Below are 12,548 nucleotides of genomic sequence, written 5' to 3' on the forward strand. Positions count from 1 at the left end.
ATTTCACAGGAGCAGGATCACTGCACTCCTCTTGTTTTAGGTCAGCTTGCTTCGCTTAACAAAATGTTCTCAAAGTACAGACACGTTACTGTAGAATGAGGGCCGGCTTGTTGGGGTATCTGTCCTGCCCAGTACCCCATAGCCGGCAAGCCACAAAGAAAAATCACACGGAGTCTACATTAGGTTATAAACTGATTGGCCTTTAGCTCTGGCTACTTATTAGTTCTTATGACTTATCTTAACCCATTATTCTTATCTACGTTAGCCATAATGGCTCGGTACCTTTTCCAGCGGGGGCAGCTTACATGTTGCTTCTTCAGTGGTCTGGGCAGGAAATGCAGAGGGAGCTTCCTAGAATACTCCCAGTCTCTTTGCTCCACCTCTACTTCCTGTCTGGCTTTCCCACCTATCCTACCTGCCTGGCCAATCAGCGTTTTATTAAAATATGATTGACAGAATACAGATAATTCTCCCGCACCAAGTTACAGCCTGTAGTGGAAAGCAGGGTACTTTTTAAAATTCATGATCTTGGAGTGGCATCAGTGAGGGAGAGCTAGAGAAGCCTCTGGTACCTAGTATTTTCTTACCCATGTGGTGAAGTACCTGTGCATCCAAGAACTCATCTTCTCTATCCTCTGTGTGGCAGCTAGATGTCCTGATTCTGCTTTGACCATTTTCTGACTAGACTCAGCTCAGAGTTCATGTCATTTACCAGATAACCCCAAAGGCTCTCCTTAAATCCATTTTGCTGGGCAGTTTTAAATACACTTCCTCTGCTAATTGTGGGTAATCAGAAATTCTCAAACTCTATATCAGATCATGTGAAGCCATTAAAAGCCATCAGCCCTATTTTGATTTCACTTTGTGAACCTTCATTATCCAGTTTACATATATAATCATATCTTATATACATATAATGAAATGAACTTGTAGAAACTAATTTTCTTTCTTCTATCTTTCAGTAAAACCTGGTCCTCCACATATTAAACATCTTTTCTTCAAAAATGATGTCTTATTTGTGCAGTGGAAGAATCCTCAGAATTTTACTAGCAGATGCTTATCTTCTGAAGTGGATGTCAAAAACAGTCAAAATGGACTACATTCTCTTTTCTCTGTAAGTTTTGTTAGATGGTAGGTCTTTTATGGAATATTTTCTTTTACTAAAATAATAATGAAATGTAGCTCTTAACATTTGTCAGCAGATAATAAAAAGATTAAAAATAAGGCATAGTGCAAGTTTTGAAGGTTTACAGTAGTATTGGGTATTGTCTGCTACAGCAATGAAAATGGCAGCTGACAAACATCTCTCTCTCTCTCTCTCTCTCTCTCTCTCTCTCTCTCTCTCTCTCTTACCTCATGGAGATTGCTGATTGAAAATAAGTATGTGACTTAGTCAACTAATTTCACAGTGTATTATGACGGAAAAGCAAATGGGCTGATAAGTAGAAGGACTAGAAGGGCCTGAGGAAATATTAGGTAGGGAAGTCACACGAAATAATGCTATTCGAGATGAGAGCAGAATGCTTGACAGGAGCTAGCCGTGTGAGGAACTGGGGTTAGAAGGGGCAGCAGACGAAAGAAAATCTGAGTCAAGAGTGGGCTTGATGTGGTTGAGAACAGAGGGAGCAGGTATGGTCAGAACAAGACAGGAGCAGTGTTTAAGCAATAGGCAGAGACAAAACCGTGCAGGTGTGTAGAGGCCCTAAGGAGGACACTCTGTTTTCTTGGAGTTTGTGGCAGGAATGTAGCAAATTGGAATAGTCAGTGCTTGTTGGATTACACACATATCTGCCGTCCAAAAACCAATGCAAAACATACAAATTAAAAGTCTCTGTGGGGCCTTCACCAGAATATGGTGTAACTTTAGGGCGTCAGTCCCATTATTTGTTTTATAGATTCTTGTGAGGACTTTGTTGCTTTGCTTAGTAAATTTCAATTGGAGTGGGGAGGCTGGCGTGATTGCTCAGCGGTTTGCTGCTAAGCCTTGTGAGCTGCATTCAAGTCTTTGGGATCCACAGGGGTGGAAGGAGAGAAGCAATTCCTAAGAAGTTTTCCTCTGACCTCCACATGTGTGCCATAGCAGTCACACACCCACACACATGCACACATGCCTGGGTACACGCTAAATGTAATCCCTAAAAATCCTTTGTAGGTCCAGATTTAAAGTCAGACCATCCTAGGTGTGTGTTTCCATAAGGTGGCGCCTCAAGACCACGACAGTACCACTCGCTCTCTTGTTTGCTACTGGTCGGGGTCCTTTGTGCACTTTTATTTTAGAAGTTCTGTACTAAACTGTGTTACATTGCTTTTAGAGGAGCCCAGTATCTTGCATGTGGCTAAAAGTTCTGGGTCCATTTGTTTTCGCTCGTTATGGAACTCTCCAAATGCTTACTAAAATAAGTCAATGTTGACATTCTCTAACTCCACAGGGAGTGCCCAGCTCCACAGCAGAACAGAGCCCTTCAGGGCGTTTGCAAATGAAGTCGTGTAGTAATGTTCAGTCCTTGTGAGTGTTAGAAAGCATCATGTCCCCATGTGAAAAGAAATTATTTCTGGGGGGGGGCGGAGGGGAGAATATTGGGATTGAAAGCAAAGTGAGTATTTCGAACACTCCAGCCTTTACTCTCCCTTGGTGCTTCTGTGGGAAATGCCAAAACAGGTACTGCTTCTCTGAACTCATTTGCTTTCTAAAGCATGATCACACTCAGGCCTCTTCTCTCCATTGAAAGTATGCAACAGGCAACAGGCCGTGTCGACTTCATTCTGTCCTTGGTACTAACAACTTACATCCACCAAATGGTGACTATTTAGGTTTATTACTAAGTACTTTCTCTCATTTAGAGATCACACTAAGCCTAGGGACCTATGTCCTGTTATTTGATCCCTGCCTTACATTGGGAAAGTTTTGTTACACCTAAGGCCATATTTCTAGAAAAAGAATCACGATTTCAGCAAAAGGGGCTAGAGACATGGTCCAGTGGTTAAGAGCACTGGCTCCTTTGCTGGAAGACTTGGCTTTGATTCTCAGTTCCTACATGGTGGCCCAAGACTGACTGTAACTTCAGCTCTAGGGATTTGATACCATCTTCTGGCCTCTGAGGGCACCATGTAGCATCCATGCCGGCAAAATGCTCATGTGTAATAGAAAACGCAAAGAAGTTGAAGCAAAAGTCTTAACCCCAAGTTTGTGTTTTTAGCCCCTGAAGACCACCTTAGTACTAAGTTCTCTTAACACTAATGCCTACCATTTATCAGCTGTCTCGAACATACTACAGAGACCCTCATCTAAGGGTGTCTGACGGACTAGTTCATAATAACCCATGAGGCTAGTGTTATGGGAACCCGTATTTTTGAGAAACCAAGGTTGAAGAACTTTCACACCACTTGTAAGTCAGTATGACGTCAGAGGCCAGTCTCTGTGGCTTCAACTTAGACCAAGATTACTTGGTACAATACTATGTACAAACCATCAATAAATGAGGGCTAAGTCTATATCTCAGTGGAAGAACTCTTGCCTAGCATGCTTGAGGTCCTAGGTTCAATCCCTAGTCCTTAAAAAAAGATGCTAATTAAAGCCTTGTTGAATTAATAAATAATAACAAATACCTTGCTTCTGAACTAAAGAAACCATGTACGCCGTGGATGTTATATACATAGACTGGACTGTATTCTCTCTGGGATGACTCTGTTTATGTGCTTGGGTTTAATGCTTCCTTCAAACAGATGTTCACCAGCTGCTTCCACCCTAAAATGTCATCAGCTCTTTGTGTGCTAAGCTTGAGCTTTGCTGATGAGACCCTTCTTTTTCTTTCAGACAGACTGCTTGAGAAGTTGTAGTTGTTGGTTGCAGATCTGGGAATGGGTAAACTGTATCGTGGGCTCCTACCATCATACAGGGAGGCATTATATTCAGAGCTTGGAAGAGAATCGTGAAATAAGATAGGAATTGTTTTCTTATCCCCACTCCTTCCCAGACAACTGTCTACTTGGTGTTCTGTGCCCTCGTTTTCCTCCTCTCAGAGGTTTCAGCAGCTGCTGGCCCATACGTGAGCATTTCCAGTGGAATGAGAGCCTAGACTTCATCTACACAGTGATTTGCTGACTTTGGCATTTGTATGTTTGGGAAATGGTCCAGGAAAGAAGTGACATCAGTCTACAGCTTGATCCCTCAAGTGGCACTTGACACTTGTGATTTCCCAGAAGGCCAGTGGTTCCAGAAATAGGACACTGAGGCTACCTGCTCTTTCTCTGCCTGTGTATGCACTACTGGAACAATAGGCTTTCCTCATTCTGTTGGCCTTTTAGCTCTTCAGCAATGCTGGTATGGACTATTTAGTGAATGGCATTGAGTGCCAAAATTAATGGAGGTATGTCATGCTCTTTGCTCCATGTTTAAATGTTTCTTTGACAGGGGCTGGAGAGATGGCTCACAGCGATTAAGAGTACTGACTTCTCTTGCAGAGGCCTGGGGTTCAAATTCTAGCAGTCGCAGATCACAACCGTCTGTAACTCCAGTTCCAGGAAATCCCACACCCTCACATAGACACACATGCAGACAAAATACCAAATGCACACAAAATGGAAGTAAATTATTGGAAATTTTCAAAATGTTTGTTGTCATAAGTTTGACTGTTAAGACTAAGCAACAGATTTTCATGCTTGATTTTTTTGACTGTTGTTGAAGAATTCAAATTTATATCTTAGGTTCTCAACAAGGAAGACGAGTCTCCTAAAAATTTGTGGTGGAGGGCTAAAGAAATGGCTCAGTGATACAGCCCACCTATTACTCTTATAGAGAACCAGTGTTCAGTTCCCACCACCCTCATGGTAGGGATCAGAACTGTCAAAACTTCTAGAGAATCCAATGCTCTGTTTTGACTTTGCCTATATATGTGCACATACATCCACTCAGATAAACACATTAAATAAACAACTTTAAAAAAATAAACAACTTTAAATATTTTTGTAATGGAATATAATTCACTCTAGAAAAGATTGAATAAGTCATAATGAACTTGTCAATGATTTTTCATAAATTATTTTTATTTATTTGGGCTTCTGTTTTGTTTTTGTTTTAGGAAACAGAGTCTCATAGAGCTTGTCTCAAGCTCACTGTATAGCTGAAGCTGGCCTTGAACTCCTGACCCTCCAGCCTCTGCCTTCAAATGCTGAAATTTTAGGCATGTGCTTCTGAAAACAGCTTTAGAAATGAGTTTTACAAATTACCTTTTATCTGTATAGCCTACACCGCAGAAGCCCCTCCTTATCTATTCTAGGTGCTATACCCCGAAAGGAAAACTATGATCAGGACTTCTAATCTTGTAGATTCGTTTTGTTGCTATTTAAACTTTCTCAGGCATTCTAGCCATGTCTATAGTCCCAGCTACTCAGAGGGCTGAGAGGAGAATAGCTTACCTAGGGGGTTGAGATCACCCCAGGAAATGGAACAAGTTTATGTTTCCCTATGTCTCTTTCTCTCTCTCAATCAATGAATGTTTGGATAACAGCTATGTTCACCATTATACCACCAATGCCACAACATATTTTCTGTGGCTTTGTCATCTTTGATTCAACATAAAGTTTACAAGACTTTTCCAATACATGTAGATGGTTAATTTTCATTATGTGCATTCCACACATTTTGAAGCTATAAAGATGGGTCCTCTGATGGCTTGCTATATTTATGTGTTTATGTCTGTTCATTTATTTTTTTCCTCTCACTTATGTGTGGTGTGGGTGTGTGTTTGCATGTGTGTGGAGGCTCAAGGTTGACTTTGAGAATCCGCCTTTATCATGCTTCAACTTTATTCACTGAAAATGATGTGATCTCTCAATCGTAGAACCCATTGATATAGCTAGCCTCCAGATTGCTCTGGGCAATCTTCTGCCTCACTGATACAGCTAGTCTCCAGATTTCTATGGGCAATCCACTTGTCTCCATCTTTCTGGAGCTGGATTTACAGGTGAATGTCACACCCACCTACCTAGTATTACATATGTGTTCTACTGCTCTGAACTCTAGTCCTTGTGCCTGCACAGTGAGCACTCAGCCACTGAGCCATCTCCACAGTCCCTTTGTTCATTTACTTGACTTTCCGTAGTTCCATTTGCAGCACACTTGAAACTGGTCTTGTGAACGGTGTGAGGTAGAGGGAAAGACGTAATATATGCAGCACTGCTTATTTCTCCACTGAATGTTTCTCTTTTATTTCTTTAAATTTTGCATCATTTTTATTTATGTGGTGTGTGTGTGTGTGTGTGTGTGTGTGTGTGTGTGTGTGTGTGTGTCTGTACGGGTATGTGCATATGAACGAAGGTGCCAGAGCAAGCCAGAGGTGTTAGATTCCCTGTAACTGGAGTTGTAGACAGTTGTGACCTGCCTACCATGAATGCTGAAAATCAAACTTTGGTCCTCTGGAAGAGAAGCAAGTTCTCTTAACTGCTGACATGTCGCACCAGCCCACATGTTCTTTTAATAGGATGCAAGGAAAGCCTGTTAGAAGTGGCTAAAAGACATAAAACATTTTTTTTTAAATTTTGGAACTATTTTTTTTTTCAAGGTTGAAGAGGACAAATGCCAGAATTCAGAATTCGATCAAAACATGGAGGTCAGTTAATTCAACTTTTGTTATTTGGGCTTAGACACCAAGTAACAGGGGTGGGGCAGGTCAGGCACAGTGTAAATTTGAAATGCTTAGTGAAAAGCAAACTGTTTTGTTCTGCGGATTATTGCCAATGTTTTTCAGGAGTCAAAAATCAGATAATCTGAATTGTAATCCAAGTCTTAATCACATACAGAATTTGGCCAATGATTATAATTCAACAGCAGAGCTAAAGGGGATTAACTGATGATATTTTTGTGCATTTCTGTTTTGTCTCGAAGGGTGCAGGCTGTTTCATCCTCCCTGGTGTTCTTGCTGACACTGTCTACACCGTCAGAGTAAGAGTCAAAACAAACAGGTTATGTTTTGATGACAACTATCTGTGGAGTAACTGGAGCGAAGCCCTGAGCATCGGTAAGAGAACACAGAGCCATTACAGGCTAAAACACTGATGGCGGGAAACTAAGTTAAAGCACAAAATAGATTCGGAAAGGGTCTGCCATTCTTTCTTGATGCCGGAGAGCATTTAAAATGCACATTTCCTTTCCATCTAATTGTTATCAAATCACCCAGGGTTAATAGACAGCATACAGTTCTTTGGAAGACCACAATCCATAGGGTGTTATTCTCTGTTGTATGAGAGTGGTGGGCTAGCTTAACCCCTGAAATAACCACACAGAAATTGTATTAATTAAATTACTGCTTGGCCCGTAAGCTGTAGTCTCTTATTGGCTAACTCTCACATCTTGATTCTACCCATTTCTAATAATCTGTATGTCACCACGAGGTCGTGGCTTACCGGGAAAGCTTCAGCATGTCTGACCTGGCAGCTTCATGGCAGCTCGGCTCTATCTGCTGCTTTTTTCCTCCCAGAATACAGTTCTGTCTTATCCACCTATCTAAGTTCTGCCCTATCAGGCCAAGCAGTTTTCTTTATTGATTAACCACTGAAAGCAACACAAATATAGAAGAACCTCCTACACCAATCCTCACCTCTGCCCCGTCTCCATCTTTATCAGAAACCCAAACAAAAACAGAGAAGTCAAGCACCATCAAATTTTCAGGTTGTACCAGGCCAGAGGACTGTCATGTATGCTGGTTGATAGACTCAGGAGGGTAGCAATGAGCTTGGTGGTATTTAATAGAGATAAGCCTTGTTAGTGGCTATGCTGAGCAGGTCATGCTCAAATAAAGCATGAGAAAGACCTGTTTGAGTTGTGTGCTAGAGAAAAATGCATGCACAGTCTTGGCTTACAGTGCTGGTGTAGCTTACAGGTCAAGATAGTGTTGCAGGGTGGAGCATCCGTGGTTCATCCCATTGGAAATATGAAGTCGGTCTAAGGACATAGCTTATCTGGTAAAGTGCTTGCCGCGTAAGCATGAGAACCTAAGTTCAGTCCCTAGCACCTCCTTAGAAAAATCTTAGCATGGGGGTATATACATGCAATCCCAGTACTCAGGGGGTAGGGGCAGGAAGATTTCTGAAGCTTGCTTGCCAGCTAATCTAGTTGAATTGGTGAGCTCCAGGTTTAGGAAGGGACTCCCGTCTTTAAAAATAAGGCAGAAAGAAACAGAGGAAGACACCTGACATTAACTCTGGTTTTTACTTACTTACATGCACATACACACACACATACACAGAGAGAGAGAGTTTGTGGCAACACCTTCCCCAATTTGTGTGTGGAGCATCACATTGTAGGAGATACAATGACTGCCTGAAATTTGTCATTGGAAGGGTAATGAGGATACTAAAGAACCTCAAACTCAATAAGGCACTGTACATGGAGTAAATTTGAGAAGACAGAACTGTTGAATTCTTAAATTTAAGGCGTTGCTGGGTAGAAGAGGAAATTGGCTTTTCTTTTGGTGGCCACTAGGGGCAATATAAAACCAACATGAGTCTTTTTCAAAGGCTGATTTTGTTGATGTTATTGTTTTGGTTTTTTTTTTTTGGTTTTTTGGTTTTTTGAGACAGGGTTTCTCTGTAGCTTTGGAGTCTATCCTGGAACTAGCTCTTGTAGACCAGGCTGGCCTTGAACTCACAGAGATCCGCCTGCCTCTGCCTCCTGAGTGCTGGGATTAAAGGCATGTGCCACCACCACCTAGCTTTAAACGTCTGTTAAAAGAGTCAGAGGAATGGGTTTTTGAATAATGTCATCCCCTATTCATTGAGAGACTGAACAAGCTGTGTGTCAGATATGGTTGAATTAGTTATCTGCTTTTACAGAACAAAGTACACCAACATTATCTAAGAATGGCGGCTAAGACCTATAATTCCAGTATTCAAGGGCTTGGGGCAGGAAGATTGGCATGTTTGTGGCCAACCGTGGCTGCATAGTGAATCATTAATCAGCCTGGGCTACAGCATGAGACTCTGTCTCAGTAATAAAAAAAAAACATAAAAACAAAATAAATGACACCAAAGTTCAATAGCTTATAATAGCAGACACCTACTTACCACATACCAGTTTTTCAAGGTCAGGAGACTAGTGTAGTTTTTTGGTTTTTGGTTTTTTGAGACAGGGTTTCTCTGTAGCTTTGGAGCCAGTCCTGGAACTAGCTCTTGTAGACCAGGCTGGCCTTGAACTCACAGAGATCCTCTTGCCTCTGCCTCCTGAGTGTTGGGATTAAAGGTGTGCACCACCACCACCCGGCTAAGACTCTAGGCTTCACAAGGGTTGCATCAGGACCTCAAGTGGTACTGCAATCTCATCCAAAGGCTTGGCAGGGATTGAAGAGTCCACTTCTAGGTATACTGAAGGGGAAAAAAGAAGAAGAGGCTGCGCAGAGAGCTGCTAGGGGGAAAGTCATATGAAGATGAAGGAAGATACTGGAGTAAGGTAGCCACAACCAAGGAACTCCAAAGACTGTGGGAGACTGTTTTCTAGAGCCTTCAGAAGGGGCATGGCCCTGCTGGTATCTTGAATTTGAACTTCTTACCTCCCAGACCCATCAAAGTAAAGTTTTATTTTTTTCAAGCATCTAGTTTTCTGTAATCTGCAGTGGGAATCTAATAGAAATATATGTTTTTAGTTCCCTGTCCCCTTAGGCCTCTCTACAGGGCTCCCTTCTGACATAGAAATCGGCTTACCCAGGTGAGAAATCCTAGCCAGAAAGGCTTTATAAGAGAACTGTCATGGTAAAAATAAAAGCTGTGGTTTCCCTGAGGGGCACAGTGTCAGAAACGCTGCAGGTTCCCAAGTGGCGGCAGTGGGCAGTGGGTCCTGAGACCATGAGAGACAGTCAGTCCCAGGCAGGGAGACTCAGATGGATAGGCATGCCATGCAGAGAAAGTGGGTATTTATCTAGTGGTTTATGGAAGGAAAGGGAAAAGGGGGAGGGGAAAGAGCAGAAAGAGAGAGAGAAAGAGAGAGAGAGAGAGAGAGAGAGAGAGAGAGAGAGAGAGAGAGGAAGGAGGAAAGGAGAGGAGCCACAGCAACAGCTACTTCTTGGGAGAGAGACAGAAAGGAAGGGGCTAAGACTGGAAGCAGAAGGAAGATCCACCTGCCTTGGTGGTAGAGGTGGGGAAGGTAGTGGGAGGGACTTGTCTCTTAAAAGGATAGGACAGACCATTACAAGAACAGCCTTGTAGAAACCATGGTCTGCCATCACTTATCTTAAAAATGAGAGACCAGCACTGGTACTGTTTTGTTATTTAGAAGAAAGTCAATCAGTGCAGCCCATGTCTAGACAGGGATTATACAAGAGTATGATCACTGGGAGGCAGGAATCATTTAGGGTCATTTTCGAAGTTCCCTAAGATAAGGACATTAGGTCCTGATGATGCTTTCTAGAACCCCATGCCCTTGTGTTGAACATAGAAATGTATAATTAGCCTTCCATGTTTTAGGTGTAGAAAAACAAAGTTTGGAATTGGACAGGTCTATGTTTGAAGCCTGCCTGAGCCTTATCGCTGCATAGTTCTGCAATAATATTGTCTAACAGATAGAATAGCTCAGAGATAAATATGTCAGAGCGCCTGATATGCTACTGGACATATAGGGGAGGCACTCTTTAAGAGAATCATAATGGTGGTAGTTGTTAGGATTTATTTAAGTATTCAATAGTGGCAATAAGAAAGTATGATAGTAAGTCTTTAAGTAAATAGTAATAAAGGGCAGTCAAGCTTGGTGGTAGTGGTGCACACCTCTTCCCAGCACTTGGGAGGCAGAGGCAGGCAGATCTCTGTGAATTCAAGGCCAGCTTGGTCTACAAAGTGAGTTCCAGGACAGCCAGGGCTACAGAGAGAAACCCTGTCTTGAAACACCCCCCCCCCCAAAAAAAAAGAAAAGAAAAGAAAGAAAAAAGAAGAAAAAGAAAGGAAGGAAGAAAAAAGAAAGGACAGTCATTGTCAGATATGCAGTTTTTTATTTAATACTGTCTAAAACAAGTTAAGATGCCCTGGTTGCTAACAGTCCTTAAGGTATTTACTCATCTTGAAAGCTCAGGCACCAGAGCAGGATAATTTTTCAAACTATTAAGATAATTGAAGAATTTGGGAGAAAATGGGTTGTGACATAGGAAAGAAATAGCTGTGATCTTACTAGCAAATAGAATTGTTGCCTGGCTCATTACAAAAAAGAATTTGTAATTCTCATGTCTTTGTGCTTAACTTTCTACTCTGTAGGCAAGGAGTCGAACTCCACATTCTACATAACGATGTTACTCATCATTCCGGTCATTGTTGCAGGTGCCATCATTGTCCTCCTTCTTTACCTGAAAAGGTAAGCCAGTGCCCAGGCAGATTTTACAGTTCCTGCTAGCCTGTGTGTTATGCTTAGTACTCTTCATGCTGTTGTATTGTTGGCCGCATCTTTTTGCACAATTGCAATCAGACATGACTTATGCTGAAATGATGGGCAAATCATCCTGCCCATTTTGTGGTAAAGGAAGCATCAAGTGAGTTTCTCACAGCACTGCTTTGGCATGGCTTTCTGTGTACATGTTCAGCATTGCTAAAGAGACCCTGTGCTATTTTCATTGACTCTTTTCAGTACCTGCTTTATCCACAGATAGTTGGCAACTCTTGGAATGAGCTTTTAGAAATAGGGGATTAAGGGGGCTCACAAGACATCTCATTGGGTAAAGGCACTTCCTGAATAAACTTGGTGATGTAAGTTTGATCCCTGGAACCCATGTCAATGTTTAAGGAAAGAATCGTTTCCACAGCATTGTCTTCTGACCTTTATCTGTGCACAGGTGGCACAGATAAAGGTCACAAGTAGCACATATAAAGTGGCACCCACGTATGTGCTCCCTCCAAACCTCATGCACAATTTTAAAAAAGAAGAAGTTGGGTCTGGGAGTGGAGCTCGGTAGTAGAACACATAGTTAGCATGTTTGAGACTCTGGTTCAATTTCCAGCACCAACAAAAAAAAAGAAAATAAGAAATGAAATCTATTGCTAATAAAATGACTTATCTAGTGTTAATCCAAGGCAGGCCGCTACTCGATGCAACAGGAAAGAGAACTCTGCCAGATTATCACCAGTTTATGTTACTCATTCTTTAAGAATGCTTTTATTGCTGAGCATGGTGCTACACACCTGTAATCCCAGCATTTGAGATGTGGGGAAAAGGAGAGGCAGGAGTTTAAGTCATCTCAGCTACACACCAAACCCATGGCCGCCTTCAGTCCCTTGAGACCATGTGTCAAAAAAGAGAAAGGATGCTTTATTTCTCTTTAGCAGTATAGAGATAGTTGCTGCTCTTCTAGTAAATGCTCAAGATTGGAATGAAAGTATTGATCTGGGCCCAAAACCAATGCTTTAGCATTATTTCAACATTACATGTTAGATAGCTATTTATATGCTAGCTAGTATTCAAAGTGCCAGGCTTGTGGCATGAATAGGACACAGGCCCTATCTATATTTTTAGAGGGGACAGGGAGACCAGGGAAATCCTCTCCAAGAAGATGATAATTTGATTAGAGACTCATAAAATAAAG

The 12,548-nt window shown here is 41.9% G+C and overlaps 1 protein-coding gene across 1 annotated transcript in view; it reads left to right on the plus strand.

Moving 5' to 3' along the window:
* The window catches only part of Il13ra1 (interleukin 13 receptor subunit alpha 1), a 62,195-nt gene that overhangs the window by 30,907 nt on the left and 18,740 nt on the right, over window positions 1-12,548 (plus strand). The window contains exons 6-9 of the mRNA XM_048450382.3: window positions 963-1,114; window positions 6,561-6,608; window positions 6,884-7,016; window positions 11,230-11,326. Of these exons, the coding sequence (XP_048306339.3) occupies window positions 963-1,114; window positions 6,561-6,608; window positions 6,884-7,016; window positions 11,230-11,326 (430 nt within the window). The remainder of the gene's footprint in view (window positions 1-962; window positions 1,115-6,560; window positions 6,609-6,883; window positions 7,017-11,229; window positions 11,327-12,548) is intronic.

The sequence above is a fragment of the Myodes glareolus genome, chromosome X (genome assembly GCF_982192425.1).
Source record: "Myodes glareolus chromosome X, mMyoGla1.1, whole genome shotgun sequence".
Lineage (NCBI taxonomy): Eukaryota > Metazoa > Chordata > Mammalia > Rodentia > Cricetidae > Myodes > Myodes glareolus.